Here is a 17398-nt window from a genome sequence, read left to right on the forward strand (position 1 = left end):
AAGACGAGAGATTAAATGGGCTCGGACAATACTTGGGACGAATTATCTTTGTTAGGATGGCATTCCCGAATGCCTAGTAGAAATGGACTAGTTAGTCAAGTCGATATGTGAGCTTCTAGTGAACTAGCGACAAGCTGTTGAAAGACCGCCTGAGATACAGAACAAAGGGCGTTACTCTTTTTGGAGGAACTTCTCCATCTCAGCCTCGTCTTCATGTGAATCCACCGAGTAGCTCCAGAGGATCACAACCCATGCACATCACACAACGCCGTACGATATGTTGAAACACCAGTGACGAATTCTGGCCTAACAAAGCTCGTATTTTATCGTTCGGGCATGTCAAAAGGCTGAAGATTGGTCTTCAATGGTCGATCATGACCAACAAGTCCACAGCGCGGCCGCCGCTAGACGCATGGGTCATACCAAATTGGCAGTTAAGAACTTCTCAAGCTTTCAATAAGAATATTGTGAGGATGCACAAAGCAATACTTGACCAGTGTAGCATTTTGGCTATCTTAACTCTTGGTTACAATGCTGATAGGACATAATCGACGATTACTGATCGTGTACGCCTCCTTGGCTAGTTTATGGGTCTTTTTGTTCCAGATCTGCAGACTCTACACGTTCTCGGATCCATCTTCCTTCTTTTATGACTCGGGCCGAGCCTACGAGACGCGATACAGTGATATTCGGCAACGCCAAGCCGATGAACTACTCGACATTGCCGAACACTTCCCAGAAGAAGAGCTAGCGAAACTCCCCCTTTTCAACAACATAGCCAATACAATACCACGAGACTCAGAGAAGCGTATCTGTGTCGGCATACCGAGTGTCACGCGAGAACGACAGCAGTTCCTACCCAGAGCAGTGGCCTCGATTGTCCAAGGTCTCAGTCTCGAACAGAGACAGGCGATACACATCGTCGTACTACTGGCAGACGATGATCCAACATCCCATCCCGCCTTTGGGAAAAGATGGCTAGACCGCCTGGTTGATGAAGTCCTCCTGTACGGCAACTCTTCGACAACCGATGCTTCCGATCGATACCGTAGCGTCGCGTCGGATCACAGCCATGAGCTCTCCCGAAACGACCGAGTCCACCGCGATTACGCTACATTGATGGCTGCTTGTCGGGAACAAAGAGCAGAGTATTTTGCTTTGGTAGAGGACGATATCATTGCTGCGCACAACTGGCTAGGGCGACTATCTACTGCCTTGGCCAAACTCGAACGAGCCGAAGACGCAAAGAATTGGCTATACCTGCGACTGTTCTATTCCGAAACATACATGGGCTGGAACGCGGAGGAATGGCCGACCTATCTCGTCAATTCGATATCGGTATACTGTATCGTCTTGGCGCTCTACCTCCTGGTAGTGGCTATAGACACACGACGGAGATCTCAGACCTTTCACCCAAAGTCTACCATCTGGGCCCTGCCACATCTGACATTCTGGACAGTGTCCTTCATCCTCTTGTACTTCCTCGCCGGTCGTCTCGCAGTCAATCCGTATCCAACTGGCGTTCATGAGATGCCAAACTACGGGTGTTGCGCACAGGGCCTAGTGATCCCTAGGCAACATCTTGACACGCTTGGCGCTGCCCTGAACAACGCGTCCGATGCTATTGCTGGCGACTCACTCATAGAATATTTCGCCGATAGTCATCACCTAAAGAAGTACGCTATCACGCCAAGTGTACTGCAGCATGTTGGAAGGATGGGATCCTCGGATATTGGGGGGACTCGCAAGGTTACGTGGAGCTTCAGCTTTGAGAAGACCAGCGCCAGGAGGTCACGGCAGTAATAGACTTATGATGATCATTTCAAATTCAGTCCACTTGAGACATCATATCAGTTCACCCTCAGTAGGATCCCTCATCAGGCTTTCCCAAAGATCTTGCCCATACGGAAAGACTATCTGGTACCCCTCACCGGGATTCGCTTCAACGCCGTCATCATCAGCTAACGCAACGCGGCGTATAGTATCTCCAATATCCGCTTCAATGTCCGATGAGAACCCCGATGTGCGCTCGAGCTCCATCAACGCGCCGAGCAATCTAACTCCTCTCCTGGCGATTGAGCTCGCCTGTGCTTCTTTACCAAGGAAGTCTTTCCCAAACTCGACATAACCGCGTAGCCTATCCCAGTCATGCGTGAGGGCATTCTGGGCCTTGAAAAGCAAAGCAAAAAGGAGAGTGATTGAGCAGCTGATCATGTAGGACAGCGTAGTCCACATTCTGCGGCAGATGCGTGCCTCAAGACAATCGGGCCATCGCTGGAATGCTTCGATGCTTCGTTTCGCTATCGTCACACACGACAGCTGCAGCGGATCAGTGGTTATACCAGAGTTGATCGAGGGCAATTACCTGAGAAAACGCGTATCGCCTGTCACGGAAACACGACAGTTGGAATTGGCGATGAACGGTAAAGATCTAATATCCTCGTCAGCTGTAAACATCATGGATCATTACTTGTCACAGACCTTCTGGGCGATACTCATCAGAAGCATCGCTGGCATTAGGCCCGTAGGCAGACTATCGGTTGCTGGATTGTCGCTTGGCGTAGTATTGACATCTCGTAGCGTATCAGACCATGAGAGATACAGGCTCTTGATCTCCTCATCGGCTCGGATGACTTCATCATATCGTCCATCAATATCATCAGTCTCTGTACTTCCTTTCTGTAACATGTGATCATGATGTCTCCACATAACGACAGACACTGTGAGATTGCTGTCAGCCTTTATCATGCTAGTTCGAAGTGACTGGCCTTACTTTGGGCAAGGCAATTCGTCCAGGTAGTAATGGTGCTGATCTCAGCCGGATGCACATCAACTCTGCCATCTTTAATCATGCGCTCTTCATCATCATGGCAATTAGCGGGCATTTGGGTGTTGAACTGCGAATAATGGATCTGGCAAGTATTCTGGAACGGGATCTGCAGCCAGTCGTACCGCACGAGAAACCACCAAACTCTTTTTCGTACCTCACGGTCAATGACACTATGGGTATCACTGTGGCAGACGACATTATCATCGTGTCCCAATCGGTGGAGGTTCAGACATTGAGCGATGCGAATAGCAGCGGATACGAGAACACAAGTTAAGTCCGACTTGTCAAAGTTATGAGCAACCTGAACCAGCAAGCAGATTGTTTGAACCGAGGTCAGCTTATGCTTATCCATGAACTCGGCTTTATGCAGCATCTCTCTGCTCTTGTCAAACAAAGTACGCGAAGCTTTACTGTCAACTTGCATGGCGAAACGTCAGTCAGTTGTAGAATAGAGATTTCCGGGCAGCTCACCTGTTATTGGCTGGCGTAGAGACGACAGGTAGTCGTTGTCGAGATGGTAGAGCGTTTGCTTGTGAAGTGTCAGATTTGCCAGTTGAGCAGCAGGGCGCGCATCTTACGGAGAGAAGAGCATAATAGAGAGCTATCCAATTACTGTCACATCCAATATTGAGAATATTCTCATCAAACTCGCACAGAAACGTTGGCATATGTACCGTGTTATGCATCCAAGTCAAATGCTTCTCATGAATCACCAGCAGTGAGCGAGCATCCTCAACAGGCAGGAATGTATTCCACTTTTGAACAGGCTGCGTCATGGAGGTGAAAATAGACTCTCTTCCAATAAATTGGTTGAGAATATTGCGCCGACCGTGGGTAAGAAACTCCAGCATGGCAGCAGCTTCGTTGGTTAACCTTGTGTCGGGCGTGGATAGGGAAGCCAAAAGGTGTTCAATCATTCGCTCATCAATCTGCGGTAGGGAATCACTGAAGCTTGTAGCAGTGCTTCCAGCTGCAGGGTTAACAGTAGTAGGTACCTCCTCGATCGAAGCTGGCGACACTGTCGCGACGCTGGCCGCTTCTGGGACAGGTACAGGCGGCGGGTCATCTAGTGCTGTCGAGGCCTTGGAGCACCCTGCCGAGCGCCTAGAAACAACAGTGACGGGCTCTCGCTGACATTGTGCAGCTTTGCTCTGGCGCACGCATGCTGTGCAGGGAATAGTCTTGGAGCATTTGATCTTGCGGCGAGAGCAATTAGTGCAAGCGAGAACAGACCGCTGACTGCTTCGGACTGATCTCGGATTTGGCATGTGTAATTATTCCCGGTCGGCCGTGTTTTGCACAGTTGTGCGGGTGAGACATTTGCAACACGGCCGAGATTTGTGAATGGATCTGGTCTACATCCTTGTCCGGCTAAGCCCCGGCTATCACCACTTGCAGCAACATCAGATGTAATCTGTTAAGGATTTTAGTATTGCGGTCCGGATTGCATAACTGGTCGACCAGTAGGTCACTGAAAAGTTTCTGGGTTACGTTTTAATGATAAGGGTTTGGCCTTACGCCCTGGATGCTTGAAATTGGCCTGTTTTCCTGAGGCAGCCGTAGGTATAGGCATAAATGGCGCTTATGGTGCAAAACTCGGCCGAGATGGGAAACACAAGTTGATCGACATTCTCTTAGACATGGTGAGATTTAAACTGAACAGATAGCTTCTTAAATACCGCCATTTCCCTACTTCTAACTCAAACTCTTTTCTATACTATTATTTATTACAATCTTTCTTCTTTTATATCATCATCGCCATTAACTGCGACGCACCGAAACATCAGCGAACGCCTGGACTACCCTACATCATCTCCATCATCAGCAACGTCACAGCCATGAGTCAAGACGCTATGTCTCATCTAGCTCGCACCAAGATATGTGTGTACTGCGGAGCAGGCACTGGTGCCAGTCCCGCTCATATGGAAGCTGCCCGGGCGCTCGCCCGTGCGATGGCCGCAAATAATATCGACCTTAGTGAGTAATACTAGGAACAGTCGATTACTCAAATGGCTTTCTTAAGCACTTTTTACTAAAACTTGGCAGTTTACGGCGGTGGGACTATTGGCCTCATGGGAGAGATCGCCAAGACTCTGGTCTCGATCAACGGGCCTCAATCTGTTCATGGCATTATTCCCGAGGCCCTCATCAAGCACGAACGAGCCGGTTCGCGCCAGGCCCAGAACATGCCCGATGAAGCAGTTTTTGGTCGAACCACCCTTGTCAAAGATATGCACACGCGGAAGAAGCTGATGGCAGAGGAAGTCTTTGCAGGTGGTCCCGGTAGCGGTTTCATTGGTCTTAGCGGTGGATTTGGAACCATGGAAGAGATCTTCGAGACAACGACGTGGATTCAGCTTGGGATTCACAGCAGGGGTATCGTGCTTCTCAATGTTGATGGCTATTGGAACGGCATTGTTAGCTGGTTGGATAAGGCTGCCGAAGAAGGGTTCGTAAAGCCCGGGAACAAAGGTCTTCTCGCGGTGGCTGAGACCGCTGTCGGGGCTATCAATGCGTTGCGCGAGTACAAGGTGTCAAGCTCGATCTATCAGCTCCATTGGGGAACTCAATAGGAAGTGTAGAAAAACAACAGAGCTAACAACTAGAACTGTTATTTTGACTCAATTATGTGGACTTTTGAATGATAATGCCTTGTACAACGCCTGTCAATACTTGTGAAAATGAGTAAATGTCATTCGCTGGCAACCCCTCCTTCAGAACGCCTTTCAGGCTGCCTCAACGAATCAAGCACCGGTACCAACGAAGCTGTTGAGCCACCTAGACTTATCAGTCTACCGTTTGCTACGATCTGTTTGTTTTTCCATTCCCGTCAGCCAAAAACCCATCTAGTCAACAAACAACTAGGACAACCCTCAGCGATAAGGAAAGCATGACAATCAACGGGAATTTTATTTACGAGATATTACGCGATCACCAGTCATTTCGGCTTCTGGGGATTGAAAATGGCCCGGCCCATAGCACCATCAGTTGTACTTTGAAGCCATATTCTCTTGCGACCGCACCTTCATATCAAGCCCTGAGCTACGTATGGGGACCTGCACTAACGGCCAACAGCAAATCGATTCAATGCAATGGCCACAACTTCTTCGTCACTGACAATCTTTACGAAGCTTTGCATCGTTTGAGAGCAATCAGCGACTGTCGCCTCATCTGAATCGACCAAATCTGTATCAACCAACATGATCTCCAGGAACGATCTCAGCAAGTCAGTGTCATGAGAGATATATACAGCCAAGCTGAGCTCATCAATGCTTGGTTGGGCGTCATAGACTCACCTGAGTCTGCTCGCGTCGTAGACATGATTTCCACCATGGCAGCAGGTTCTTGGCCCCGAACCATGAGAATCGACGAACCCCTTGACGATGAAGAGCTACAGAGTCTCGGCCTACCACCACAATACTCTCCAACATACATGGCTCTCTCCAACATGCTGGACCTCGCATATTTTTCCCGAGTCTGGATCATACAAGAGATCGCCGTTGCTAAATCTTATCGGATCCTCTGGGGCGAGATCACCATCCCGGGGCATATTCTTTACCGCTCTACTCCTGGCTGGCTACTGGCGCACAGTGCCTTAAAAGTTGCCTGATGCAATTCTTGCGTTTAAGAATGCTGCCATGCTTCTCTTTGGGAACCATGTAGCGAAGGACTGGTACCACTTGGTCGTCAGATTTATGGATTATGAGGCGACAGATCCTCGCGATAAGATATATGCCCTTATCGGACTTGCGGACCAAACGGGGTACGACATCGTGGCCGATTACAGCATGCCTGTTCTCGAGGTCTATCGCGACTTTGCCGTCAAGATGATTTCTGTAACTAAGAAGCTTGATATACTTCAATACAGTACGGTTCAAGACCTCGACGCGGAGAAGGTACCTTTGTGGGTTCCGGATTTTCAGAAGGTAGCCAAAGAGCCGATCTATTTCTCAGAACACAAAACGCATCAAAAGACACCAAAGCCATTGTGGCTACTTCTTATGGCCATGATACACTGTCCTTGCAAGGGGTAAGCGTGGATAATGTTGCTGTAATAGTAATGCCCGAAACACCAAGCCAAGAATTATGGGAGAGCGCCAAGGAGAGATTCCGGCAGGTAGATCCAAGTCTCCCAGATAGAATGCTGCTGGATTTACAGGGTTGGGGACCTACGACTTGGATTCTCAACGTGTTCAAGATGTTAGATGAACACAAGCCGGTAATTTCTCGCCAAAACGACGGGGACTTGATAACATGGCTCCTCAATTCTGTGACGGCTTGCTCGGTTCCGGCATCAATGTTGACCGACTTCTGGGAATATTTGGCATTAGCTATCGCCCGCTTCATGTTGATGCCCAACAAGAACAACGAGATAAAACTCCTTATCAAACTTCTTCGTCTTTTAGCACAAGCAAGCCCCCCACCGCTGGAATGGGAGTCGATACTCGAAGAACAACACAGACAGGCGCTAAGAGCTGTGCTCGTAGAAATCTACGACAACGAAGATGAGATCGACTCCGCTTTGGAGCTAATAAAACTTCTACGCATTAGACCACACAGAAATGATAACAGCTTCAATAATTCAGTGAAAGAGGATCGCATGTTCTTGATCACGGAGGATGGATATCTTGGTATTGGGCCGAAGTCAATGCGGCCAGGGGATCACGTTTGCGTTTTGTATGGTGGCCACACTCCTTTTGTTCTGCGTCCAGTGAGAGGTGCTGGTGATGAAGAGTATTTGTTCTTGGGGGAGTCTTTCGTCAATGGCCTGATGAATGGTGAGATTTTGGAGGATGAAGGGGCAGTTGATAAATGGTTCCATTTAAGGTAATATATGGGAGACTCACTTTGCATATAAGGTCTTCTGAGCTCGATTACTCTGCTGATATCACTGAGCCGCCCTGTCATGTTTTTGACGGATCGATTGCATATGAGTTATGGCACAGAGCTATTTATCGTGTGCGATAATTTTAGAGTCGCCAGCTGAAAAGATATTTATAGAAATATGTAAGGCCCCCAAACAAGTCTGAAATGGCAGTAAGCTGCATGAAATGCCAGCAGCTGATTGGTTGTAAGATACAGCTGGAAAAGCCGTTATCTAGGACTTACTCACAGCCTGATTTTGGTCTGCAGTACATAAACAATAATGCCTCAAGCTTGATCGTGCCCTTTTGGTTTTAATTACCCGCGACCATGGAGCACAAGTCATTTTTCAGTTACCCCATTACCCAACCCTTTCCCTTTCGATGGTTCACCCCAGTTGCTGTCATAGGCGGTATCGTGTTCATCGCGCTCTTCACTTTGATGAACTTTGCCTCGAGTAGCTATGAACTCATCGTCCAGAACTCACTGGATCCAAATGCTACTGTTTCTAGGCGTGGCTTGCTGCATCGCTACCCATCTTTTCTGACCACTAAAGTGCAACCCAAATGCCAGCCTGCCACGTTACCAGTAAACAGCGATTTCTTCACCAACAATACCGCTCTAACCTACACGTTGACAAGCGTCTGGGAGAGAGGAAAAGATGGCCAGCGGGTCATTTCGCCCGCTCTCACATATCACGGAAACATCCTGCAGGACTGCTCTGTCCACTCTGTGGAAATCGACTTTGATTCTTTAGACAGGGCCGGAAAACAGATTGGTTTTTGCGAATGGGGCGCTGTGCTGCGGTCGTACATATCGTGCAAGATCGACACCCCGGCCGGAGAAGTCTTCTTCAACATGACGCAGACTTATGACTATGTTCCTGATACCACTTCCTTCGATAGTCTCGGCAAGTTTCTTGGTACCGGGTTCCTTGGTCGTAACAAGACAACGCAAGCTAGCCTCTGGTGGGGCGAATCCCTGATGTCTACATTCTGGGGAGAAGTCACGCTGATGCTCCAGGACCAGCGGGGGGCTTACAAAGACGACGATGACAAAATAGAACTCAACAAGGGCACTGTTTCTTTCATGATCAATGATACGAACCCTAATATTGAAGACTTGCGCTTTTTCAGCCTCGATTATCGTTTCTACGGTAGCAGAATCAACGAGGTAGCCTGCTGTCCCGGCTTACCGCTTCCCTTAACGGCAAAGGTCCTAGATGAGAGCGACACCTATCCGAACATATGGATAAAAGCAGACTCGCTGGCAAAAGCGGCGTATTCGACAATACTCGTTGATCTCGGCCAGGAAGCAGCCCCCAAATCCAATATCCTCACCGACACCAAGTTGCTGACGCGCTACACGGCCAACTTCTCCACAGCGCGCATGGCAAATCTGAGATCAGGTCCTGCGAACGACAGTTACAGCGCATTAAAGAAAACGACGGGCCATTTAGGTATCACGCCTTCTGTCATCGCTACGACGTACATCTGTCAGGTCCCGCGGCTCAAGCCAGCGGGGAATCTCATCGTTGCTATCATCGTAGCTGATCTTGTGCTGCTTCAAGCTGTATGGCAACTCTACAAGCTTTCCACTGAATTCTATCTCGGTAAGAAGCATCGGGATTCGGCTCCGTGTGAGAGATGCTCTGGCGTTGGACAGGTAGATGATCCCGTGCTGCCATCTATGCCGAGCCAGGATAGTGGGTTGGAGTATTTTCCGCTGGTGAACACGCCGGCTCAGAGCGATGGTCTGTTGACAGGGAGTAGAGTTTAGTCATGAAGGTTTATTGCTTGCAGATTGATGTTTACAGATCAGATGTACAGTAGTACATGATGAACGTGGATACCAGTTGGTATCAACGAGAGACACTTAACAATGTGTAACATTATTTACTAACACTCATTACAAAGCCCTCGGGCGTTTGTTTAAAGTACTTGATTAAGGTTTGACGTCACGCCACGTAATGACGTGTTTTGGAAGCTTCTGTCCCCTCGCCAAGAGTTTAAGGTCCGGCGCTAATGCAGGTTGCTGATATTTTAGGACCCGCTTCCGGCTGCAACACTGTTCTTCTCTCTGCCTGCTCAAGCTGCTTTACTCATGAAGGCCATGAGACAAAGGCTATGCATCGGACAGACACTCGGCAAAACATATGGATTGGAAAATCTTGGCATAACTAAGCCTCGAGGTTTACGATAGTGAAGCACGCGGCCTGATTTCGTTCATCTACTGTTATGACGGATCTTCAAAGATTGGAGCATGTAGATACAGGAGACGTGGTATATATAACCATTAACTTCCGCCTGAAATAGAGATATCCATCGCCACACCTATCGTCTAGCAAACGCACTGAAACCATCACCATGAAGTCCATCCTCAACTACACTGTCCAAGGCATCATGGCCTTCGCAGCTGTAATGCCAGCTTCCGCGCAGAACCTCTCCTACGGCGCCGATAACTTCTACCGCAGCGAATCCGTCGCAATCCAGCCCATCCACTTCAACACCGTTTACAACACTACCATCGTCGGCAATCTCTTCACTTCCAGAAATGCTAGCCGCAACACCAACTCCCCCGCCATCGTTGTCGGCCATCCCATGGGCGCAGTCAAGGAACAATCCGCCAACCTGTACGCTAGCAAGTTGGCCGAACAGGGCTTCGTCACCCTGACCCTCGACCTCCCCTTCTGGGGCAGAAGTGACGGCCCGCAGAATCTCGTGTCGCCTGATTTTTACACCGAGGCTTACAGGGCTGCGGTCGATTACCTGGGGACTTATAACTTTGTTGATCGGGATCGTATCGGCGCGCTTGGGATTTGTGGCAGCGGCAGCTTTGTCATCAATGCGGCCAAGATTGACGATCGCATTCAGGCCATCGCTACTGTATCCATGTATGACATGGGCACCGTCAATCGCCAGGGTCTTCGTCGAGCTGTATCGGTTGAGCAGCGCAGAGCAGTCATCGCCAATGCGTCACAGCGGCGATGGGCTGAAGTCGACGGAGCACCAACTGGATACACCGGCGGCACTCCAAATGAACTCACCAGCCAAACTGATGCTGTCTCTCGTGAGTTCTTCGACTTCTACCGCACCGTTCGGGGCGAGTTTACTCCTGAGGACTGGCAGCGCAACCAGACTACTCAACCTTCGCTCGTTACCAATGTCAACTTCCTTAACTTTTACCCCTTCAACGATATCGAAACCATTTCACCTCGTCCTCTTCTCATTATTTCTGGCGATCAGTCGCACTCTAGGGAATTTAGCGAGAATGCTTATCGTGAGGCTGGTCAACCTAAGGAGCTTTACTGGGTTCGTGGAGCTGGCCATGTTGATCTTTATGATCGAACTGAGATCATTCCTTTCTCCAAGCTCAGCGAGTTCTTCCAAGAGAACCTCGTTTAAGAACTGAATGAACTGAATATTTAGTATTCTCACTCGTGGCGCCGACTCATTTTTCGTGGCTTCTTTTCACTTCTTCAGGTTCCATGCTCAATGCAAAAACCTTCACTCTTGCGGTAATTACGTTCATTTCGCCAGTAGAAATAAAAAACATTTATATTTTTACGAAAAGTCTAGTCCTTCAGCGCCATAATCGCTTCTTGATTTACCATACATATGCAGAAGATACCCGCTTTTTAGACAAATCACTACCATCCTCTATTCGAAATCGGGACTCTTTGGCAGACGGGAGTGGCCGGCCGGCTATGGAAGCACTGTAACTCAGTACTTAGAAGCCCCATTTTAGCGTCAGCAACTTGCATTAGCGCAAGGTATTACAGTGGTAATAGCGCGTAAGCAAGCTGCATTAGCGTAAATGTCATGCTGTTTATGACGCGACAAAGTGAACTCACTTAATACGATAACTGATATAAACTCTTCTTTAATACAGAGTGTTTGAGGAATCCCCCTTCTTCGTTGTTTCAATCTTCTTATACCCTGCGCATCGGATCTTCTCACATACCATGGGTTTCCCAACTGCACCGAAGCCCAAGACCCCACTTGGCTTCCATCGCATCCTCTCCCCGACTGCTGGAGTCAAAGTATCGCCAATCTGTCTCGGCGGCATAAGCATCGGCCACGAATGGAAGTTTTACACCGGCAAGAATGAAGAACCATTCAGACTCCTAGATACCTTCTACGAAATAGGTGGCAATTTCATCGACACCGCGAGTAACTACAACAACCAGATGTCAGAAACACTCATCGGCCAGTGGATGGAAGAGCGTGGTGTTAGAGACCAAATGGTGATTGCGACGAAGTACACCGCGGGTTATCGTGCATTCGGCGACAAGCCTGAACCTTTACAGTCGAACTTCACCGGCAATTCTGCCAAGAGCATGCATATTTCGGTGCGCGACAGTTTGAAGAAGCTGAGGACAGACTATATCGACATTTTGTATGTTCACTGGTGGGACTATGCGACGCCAGTTGAGGAGGTGATGAGAGGTCTCCATGTTCTCGTTATGCAGGGAAAAGTTCTTTACCTAGGTATTAGTAATACTCCATCTTGGATTGTTGTGAAAGCCAATGCCTGTGAGTCCCGTCACCCTGCCGATCAATAATGGTGCTGATCTGGACAGACGCGAAACAGCATGGCTTGACTCCCTTCTCCGTCTATCAGGGCAACTGGAATGCGGCCTTCCGCGACATGGAAGGCGATGTGATCCCCATGTGCGAAGACCAAGATATGGCGATTGTGTCTTGGGGGTCATTGGGAACTGGTTCGCTGCTCACAGCCCAGCAACGAAAAGAAAGGGAAGCTGATCCAGATGCACCGAGGCCTCAGATCTCAGAGGTTGCGCTAAAGACTAGTGAGGCCTTGGAAAGAATCGCTGGCCGAAAGGGAACAACACTACAGGCTATTGTGAGTTTCGGCTTCACCATCTACACCACGCAAGGATCTAATGCAATTAGGCACTGGCATACTTATTCCACCAATCCACATACGTATTCCCCATCGTGGGAGTCAATACCGTAGAGCATATCAAGGCTATGCCCGAAGCCTTGAAGATCAAGCTTACGAAAGAGGAGATCGACGAGATTCACGAAGCATCTCCTTACAATCCTGGATACCCCATGAACTTTACACAGTATATGCAGCCAGTCAAATATGATCTTTCCTGGACGCCTGCAGATAATCAGCAGTACCAAATGTCGGCTTGGATAGATGCTCCTCCCAAGCGCCTGGTAAGTCTTCATGGTTGCTGAATGGGTCAGAGAGCTAACTCTATTTAGCCATACCAAGCGAAAACTTGGTAGACAATAGGGCCTCAAACGCGGTATCCTGCAGTAGTCATGAGTTGGAGCCGAATTGGATTCTCTGCAACAAAGCCATAGAGAATGTTATATGAAGATATCATAGGTATTAGATTACTATACCCACCTGGAGAGCGTCGGACATCCGATGAAGCTATCCCACTCGGCAGTGACGAACCAGTCATGCAGGGTCTTGTTCGTTGGCGGCCGCCCTGACAGACGCCAACACCAGACCAGTAAAGCTTAATTTACGTACTTCCAACGGTCTCGACAAAGACATTTTCGGCAGCCATTGCCGTCGCTCGTCATTAGAACCCCTAATTCTCGCCTAGACTCTTCGGACTCTGTATATCTGACCTTTCCCATTCCGGCGGCTTGACTCCAAGATAAACAACGCGGAGTAAGAGCAATTGAACGTTCAAAGTCGTAAGGCAGCTGACGGATTTCTTAATGACGATACCGTCAACATCCGTTTCACATTTCACTTATTATAGCTACGGAGTGGCCAAGCCTGTAGAGTAATGCCTTGCGGCGAACCATCGGGACTACGAAAATCATGACTGGCTATGGCTAAGAGTCTGTGGCCATTTACACATAGCTTCTGGGCTGACAACCAGCCTTAGCACGTCACTATATTCAAGTGCCCAGGACTCGGCATTTGGGCAAGTTGAAAATTTTGAATTGCGCCATGAGCCGGTAGATTGATCTCGGTATTCCAGTCGAATGCCGCTGTGGGGAGATGTGGAGTTGCAGATTAGAAATGGACCCACTAACTCACGATGCTCTCCCACTTTGCTTCTGAGTGGCATTGACGAGATGTCCAAGCTCACCAGTCATCAGTAAATTAAGAGGCATCACGAATTATTATATATAGGACTGCCATGTCGCAATCAAAATCAGCATTCACACAGCAATCAACCAAGCAATCACAGCAAAGATCTTCAACTCAACTTACAAACATTGTCAATTACTATCCCAATCATGCGTCTTACAACTATTTCTCTGGCCCTTCAGTCCATCGGACTCATCAGTGCACGAGCAATAAATCATCCTAACCTCCGTGTTGAAACTTTCATCAACCATGGCTCTTCTTTCGACATGGTCTCCTCCCTGATCATCGGGTCTCAAGCGGCCGTCCTGATCGACTTGCCCATGGCGATCGAAGGCGCAGAGGCACTAGCTGATTGGGTTCGCAACACGACCGATAAGCCACTTGTCGCTGCTTTCACCACTCACTTCCATCCTGATCACTACCTCAGTGGTGGTGCACTGTTGTCGCGATTTCCAGAGGCGAAGTACTATGCCAATTCTAAGGCGGCGGCCGAGATTAAGAAGGAAGCAGCTCACAAGGTATACAAGAAGACACTGTAACAATAATGGTTACTAACATTGGATAGGTCAAGCTGATGAAGGGTGTTCTTGGCGAAAAGTCCATCGTTAACAAGGTTCACCTGCCTACGCCATACGACTTCTCATTCTTCACCCTGCCCGGCGACGAAGCCACGCCGATTCAATTCTTGAACCCTCTTACCGGCGACACCGTCGATGAAACACTCTTCTGGATCCCCTCCATCAAGACCTTGATAGCTGGCGACTCCGTGTACGGGCACGATATGCATCTCTGGCTCGCCGACTCTCTGACCAAGGCCCTCACGGAATCCTGGCTTTCAACCCTCGATTTAATCGACTATCTCAAGCCCAACGTCGTTATTCCCGGGCACAGTCTGTCGAATAAGAAGTTTGGTTGCTCAATCGATGTTGATCATACACGCACTTATCTGAAGTATTGGCAGAAGGAGATTGAGGCCAAGGGTCTTGATCACTTCACACCTCAGGTCATCTTCGACAAGTTCAGCAAGCAGTTTCCCGGTCTGCTCAACTTGAACTCTTCTACCTCGGCTTTCTTGCTGAACAGCACGGCTGAGCAGTTTGGTCGTGGTGGAACGCGACAGGTTCACTACATCAATCTCGCTGCTTATACTGATGTTGAGGCACTTGACGGGTGGACTATGTAAACAAGGAGCTGATGTTTGAGGAAAGAGACGGGTGACATTGTTGAGCTGGTGTTGTGACAGTTTCTGTATATGTATTGAGTCACTAGTGGATGTATTATAGTGTATTAAGTGATCAGGATGGAGTTGCTTTTGGATGGAGTTGTTTTAAAGTACGGAGTTGTAATAGATAGAGCTGAAATAGAGGTTATCTTTCGTCAACAGTCACGACTCGCAAGTTAGACTCACCGCGCATCCAATCAGGACAGAGGTCAATTTGTCAGCACTGCTTCCGCGGAAGTCAAGATAAGCATGTCAGCATCACTTCTTTCAATCAATCACCTTTTTGCCTGCCATCCAAATCCGTATCATCAAAAATGCCGTCATCTCAAATTACCAGAAAGGTTGTCTCCATAGCTCCCTTACCGAGGTAGATACAGTGCTGACGGCGTGTAACAGGCATGCGATGTCTGCTATCGCAAGCGAATCCGCTGCGACGGACAAAAGCCCCGGTGCTCACATTGCGTTCTCTACAAATCTGACTGCACGTTTCAAGCTACAAGCCGTAAAGCTGCAACAAGAAAACGGCCCAATGGTACCGCGGCGGCTTTGCAGTCTCAGGTTCATTCACTCGAGTCGAGCCTTGATGAAGCACAGCAGAGGATAAAAGAGCTTGAGGAGCGGTTGTCGCAGAAAAGCAGTCGGCAGGTTAATCGGGCGCAGGTCAAAGATTATGACGTCAGCTATTCTGGAAAGGGTTCTCTTGAACTAGGCCATGAGTTACCGTCTCAACACGAAGTCTTATCGGGAGTCAACAAGTTCCTTACAACCTTCAACACCATTCTGCCCCTCTTTGATTCACAGCGACTTCTATCTCGGGTCAATACATGGTACGAGCGACCTCACCAACGAGATACCTCGACTTGGGCTGCCATCAACGTCGTTCTTTCTCTGGCCTACCGTCATATCCCAGACGAGGAGAAGCCGCCCAAGTACAGTACTCTGTATTTCATGAACATGGCTCAATCAGTGCTCAACGACATCATGTTGGGTGATTCAAATCTCCTGGACGTCCAAACCATTGTCGGAATGGTTGTGTTGTTGCAAGCGACATCAGACTTGAAACCGGCTTCGGCTCTGATACCCATTGCTTTGCGTCTTGCTCATGGACTGAGACTGCATACAAGATCAAATTCGGAGCATTTCAGTGCTCCCGAAACCTTGGAGCGAGATCGAGTCTTCTGGATTGCTTACATCCTCGATCGAGACATATCGATGCGAACAAAACTACCTCCTATTCAGAGTCAAAATAACATCAGTATTGATTGGCCATCAGCTACACCTGCTGACGGAGCTGGTATGCTATACACAGCTGATAATTCGTCTAGCTTCAACTTCTTTCTGTCACGTGTGCAGCTTGCGCATATCCAAGGCGAAGTTTATGAAGCAATGCTGTCCATGTCCCCCACTGCATCAGATGTCTACGTTCGTCTTGACAACGTGACTCGAATACACCAGATGCTAGATGATTGGCTTGCCCGTATACCTTTTGAGTTTTCTCCCAGTGCCATCACTCAAAGCGGGAACGCAAACCTACAGAGGGCTTTTGGTGTTTTGTACTCAAGCCATCTCACTTGTCGAAGTGTCGTCTGCAAGGCTCATGCCATGGAAGCACAATGGATACCAAGCCTTCAAGACTTCGGAAGAAAGGCAGTCGAGCAAGGGGCAGTCACTGCTCCACGGTTGCCGGTGGGTTGGCATAAACTTGTTCATGAGTCTCGCGGGTACATCGAACTCTTTATAGCAATTGATCACAAGGATCCTGCATTTATCTGGTAAGTCCATCGATTTCTGCTCCTTAGTTGTTTTGCTAACTTTGAGGTTCTAGGATGACTGCGTGTACTTATATCTCTGCGGCAGTATGCCTAACGGCCAACAGCCTATTCAACCCTTGGCACACAAAGGCTGAGACGGATGATCAGTTGATCAACCCCGCATTCAGCTTTCTGGATGATATTATTCTGCAAGCACCGCTTCCGCAGCTGAAGCGTTTACGTCATTCGTGGGATGAGCTTCTGGGGAATTCCCGCGAAATGTCATTTCGGAATGCTGTACAGAACGTGGATTGGCTCGACGCCACCTGTAGCTGAGGACCCAAAGGATATCCAGATAGGGGATTTGAACAGGTACAACATGGAGAAAATGTTGAAACTGATGCGATGCTTGCTCCTGGTTCGTGTCTCAAGTGTCCAAATTGTGATGTCTTTTAAGTACATGCTGCCGTGATACCAACCCCATCCTCCGCGGAACAGCCAGCTTAATCATATTACAGACATAACGTTGAAAATGTTCCGCGGAAGAGCAAAAGACAGCATGCTTATGAAAGAAAAGAAAAGGATGGGTCTGCTTTATCAGTATCCACCCAATACGTGGTTGTAGTACCTATATAATTCTCG

At 48.5% G+C, this 17398-nt stretch overlaps 8 protein-coding genes across 8 annotated transcripts; 7 read left to right on the plus strand and 1 right to left on the minus strand.

Moving 5' to 3' along the window:
- The first annotated feature begins 464 nt into the window (after positions 1–464).
- Positions 465–2024, plus strand: FOBCDRAFT_11543 (region-domain-containing protein). The gene has a single exon (XM_031192802.3). It carries the CDS (start codon positions 532–534, stop codon positions 1801–1803), a length of 1272 nt encoding a protein of 423 aa, XP_031031648.2. The 5' UTR covers positions 465–531; the 3' UTR covers positions 1804–2024.
- Positions 1825–4098, minus strand: FOBCDRAFT_286463 (uncharacterized protein; the record flags this gene model as incomplete). The annotated part of the gene is made up of 6 exons (XM_031192803.3): positions 1825–2319; positions 2366–2431; positions 2482–2720; positions 2774–3247; positions 3302–3359; positions 3409–4098. 6 exons carry the CDS (start codon positions 4096–4098, stop codon positions 1846–1848), a joined length of 2001 nt encoding a protein of 666 aa, XP_031031649.2. The 3' UTR covers positions 1825–1845.
- A 507-nt stretch (positions 4099–4605) lies between these two features.
- Positions 4606–5403, plus strand: FOBCDRAFT_192445 (uncharacterized protein; the record flags this gene model as incomplete). The annotated part of the gene is made up of 2 exons (XM_031192804.3): positions 4606–4807; positions 4877–5403. The coding sequence occupies exons 1-2, from the start codon at positions 4669–4671 to the stop codon at positions 5401–5403; spliced, it is 666 nt and encodes a 221-aa protein (XP_031031650.2). The 5' UTR covers positions 4606–4668.
- A 758-nt stretch (positions 5404–6161) lies between these two features.
- On the plus strand, positions 6162–7661 carry FOBCDRAFT_281579 (uncharacterized protein; the record flags this gene model as incomplete). The annotated part of the gene is made up of 3 exons (XM_054707579.1): positions 6162–6420; positions 6494–6734; positions 6785–7661. 3 exons carry the CDS (start codon positions 6162–6164, stop codon positions 7659–7661), a joined length of 1377 nt encoding a protein of 458 aa, XP_054563554.1.
- A 362-nt stretch (positions 7662–8023) lies between these two features.
- Positions 8024–9472, plus strand: FOBCDRAFT_281580 (uncharacterized protein; the record flags this gene model as incomplete). Its single annotated transcript, XM_054707580.1, has 1 exon — positions 8024–9472. One exon carries the CDS (start codon positions 8024–8026, stop codon positions 9470–9472), a length of 1449 nt encoding a protein of 482 aa, XP_054563555.1.
- A 587-nt stretch (positions 9473–10059) lies between these two features.
- FOBCDRAFT_208619 (Alpha/Beta hydrolase protein) lies at positions 10060–11097 on the plus strand (the record flags this gene model as incomplete). Its single annotated transcript, XM_031192806.2, has 1 exon — positions 10060–11097. The coding sequence occupies one exon, from the start codon at positions 10060–10062 to the stop codon at positions 11095–11097; it is 1038 nt and encodes a 345-aa protein (XP_031031652.2).
- A 560-nt stretch (positions 11098–11657) lies between these two features.
- On the plus strand, positions 11658–12954 carry FOBCDRAFT_281582 (sterigmatocystin biosynthesis dehydrogenase stcV; the record flags this gene model as incomplete). The annotated part of the gene is made up of 4 exons (XM_031192807.2): positions 11658–12228; positions 12276–12559; positions 12610–12882; positions 12931–12954. The coding sequence occupies 4 exons, from the start codon at positions 11658–11660 to the stop codon at positions 12952–12954; spliced, it is 1152 nt and encodes a 383-aa protein (XP_031031653.2).
- Positions 12955–13932: 978 nt separating this feature from the next.
- Positions 13933–17263, plus strand: FOBCDRAFT_254176 (uncharacterized protein; the record flags this gene model as incomplete). Its single annotated transcript, XM_059611092.1, has 6 exons — positions 13933–14301; positions 14349–14962; positions 15148–15256; positions 15402–16777; positions 16831–16991; positions 17214–17263. The coding sequence occupies 6 exons, from the start codon at positions 13933–13935 to the stop codon at positions 17261–17263; spliced, it is 2679 nt and encodes an 892-aa protein (XP_059468085.1).
- Positions 17264–17398: the final 135 nt, after the last annotated feature.

Source organism: Fusarium oxysporum, chromosome XI (assembly GCF_013085055.1).
Source record: "Fusarium oxysporum Fo47 chromosome XI, complete sequence".
Lineage (NCBI taxonomy): Eukaryota > Fungi > Ascomycota > Sordariomycetes > Hypocreales > Nectriaceae > Fusarium > Fusarium oxysporum.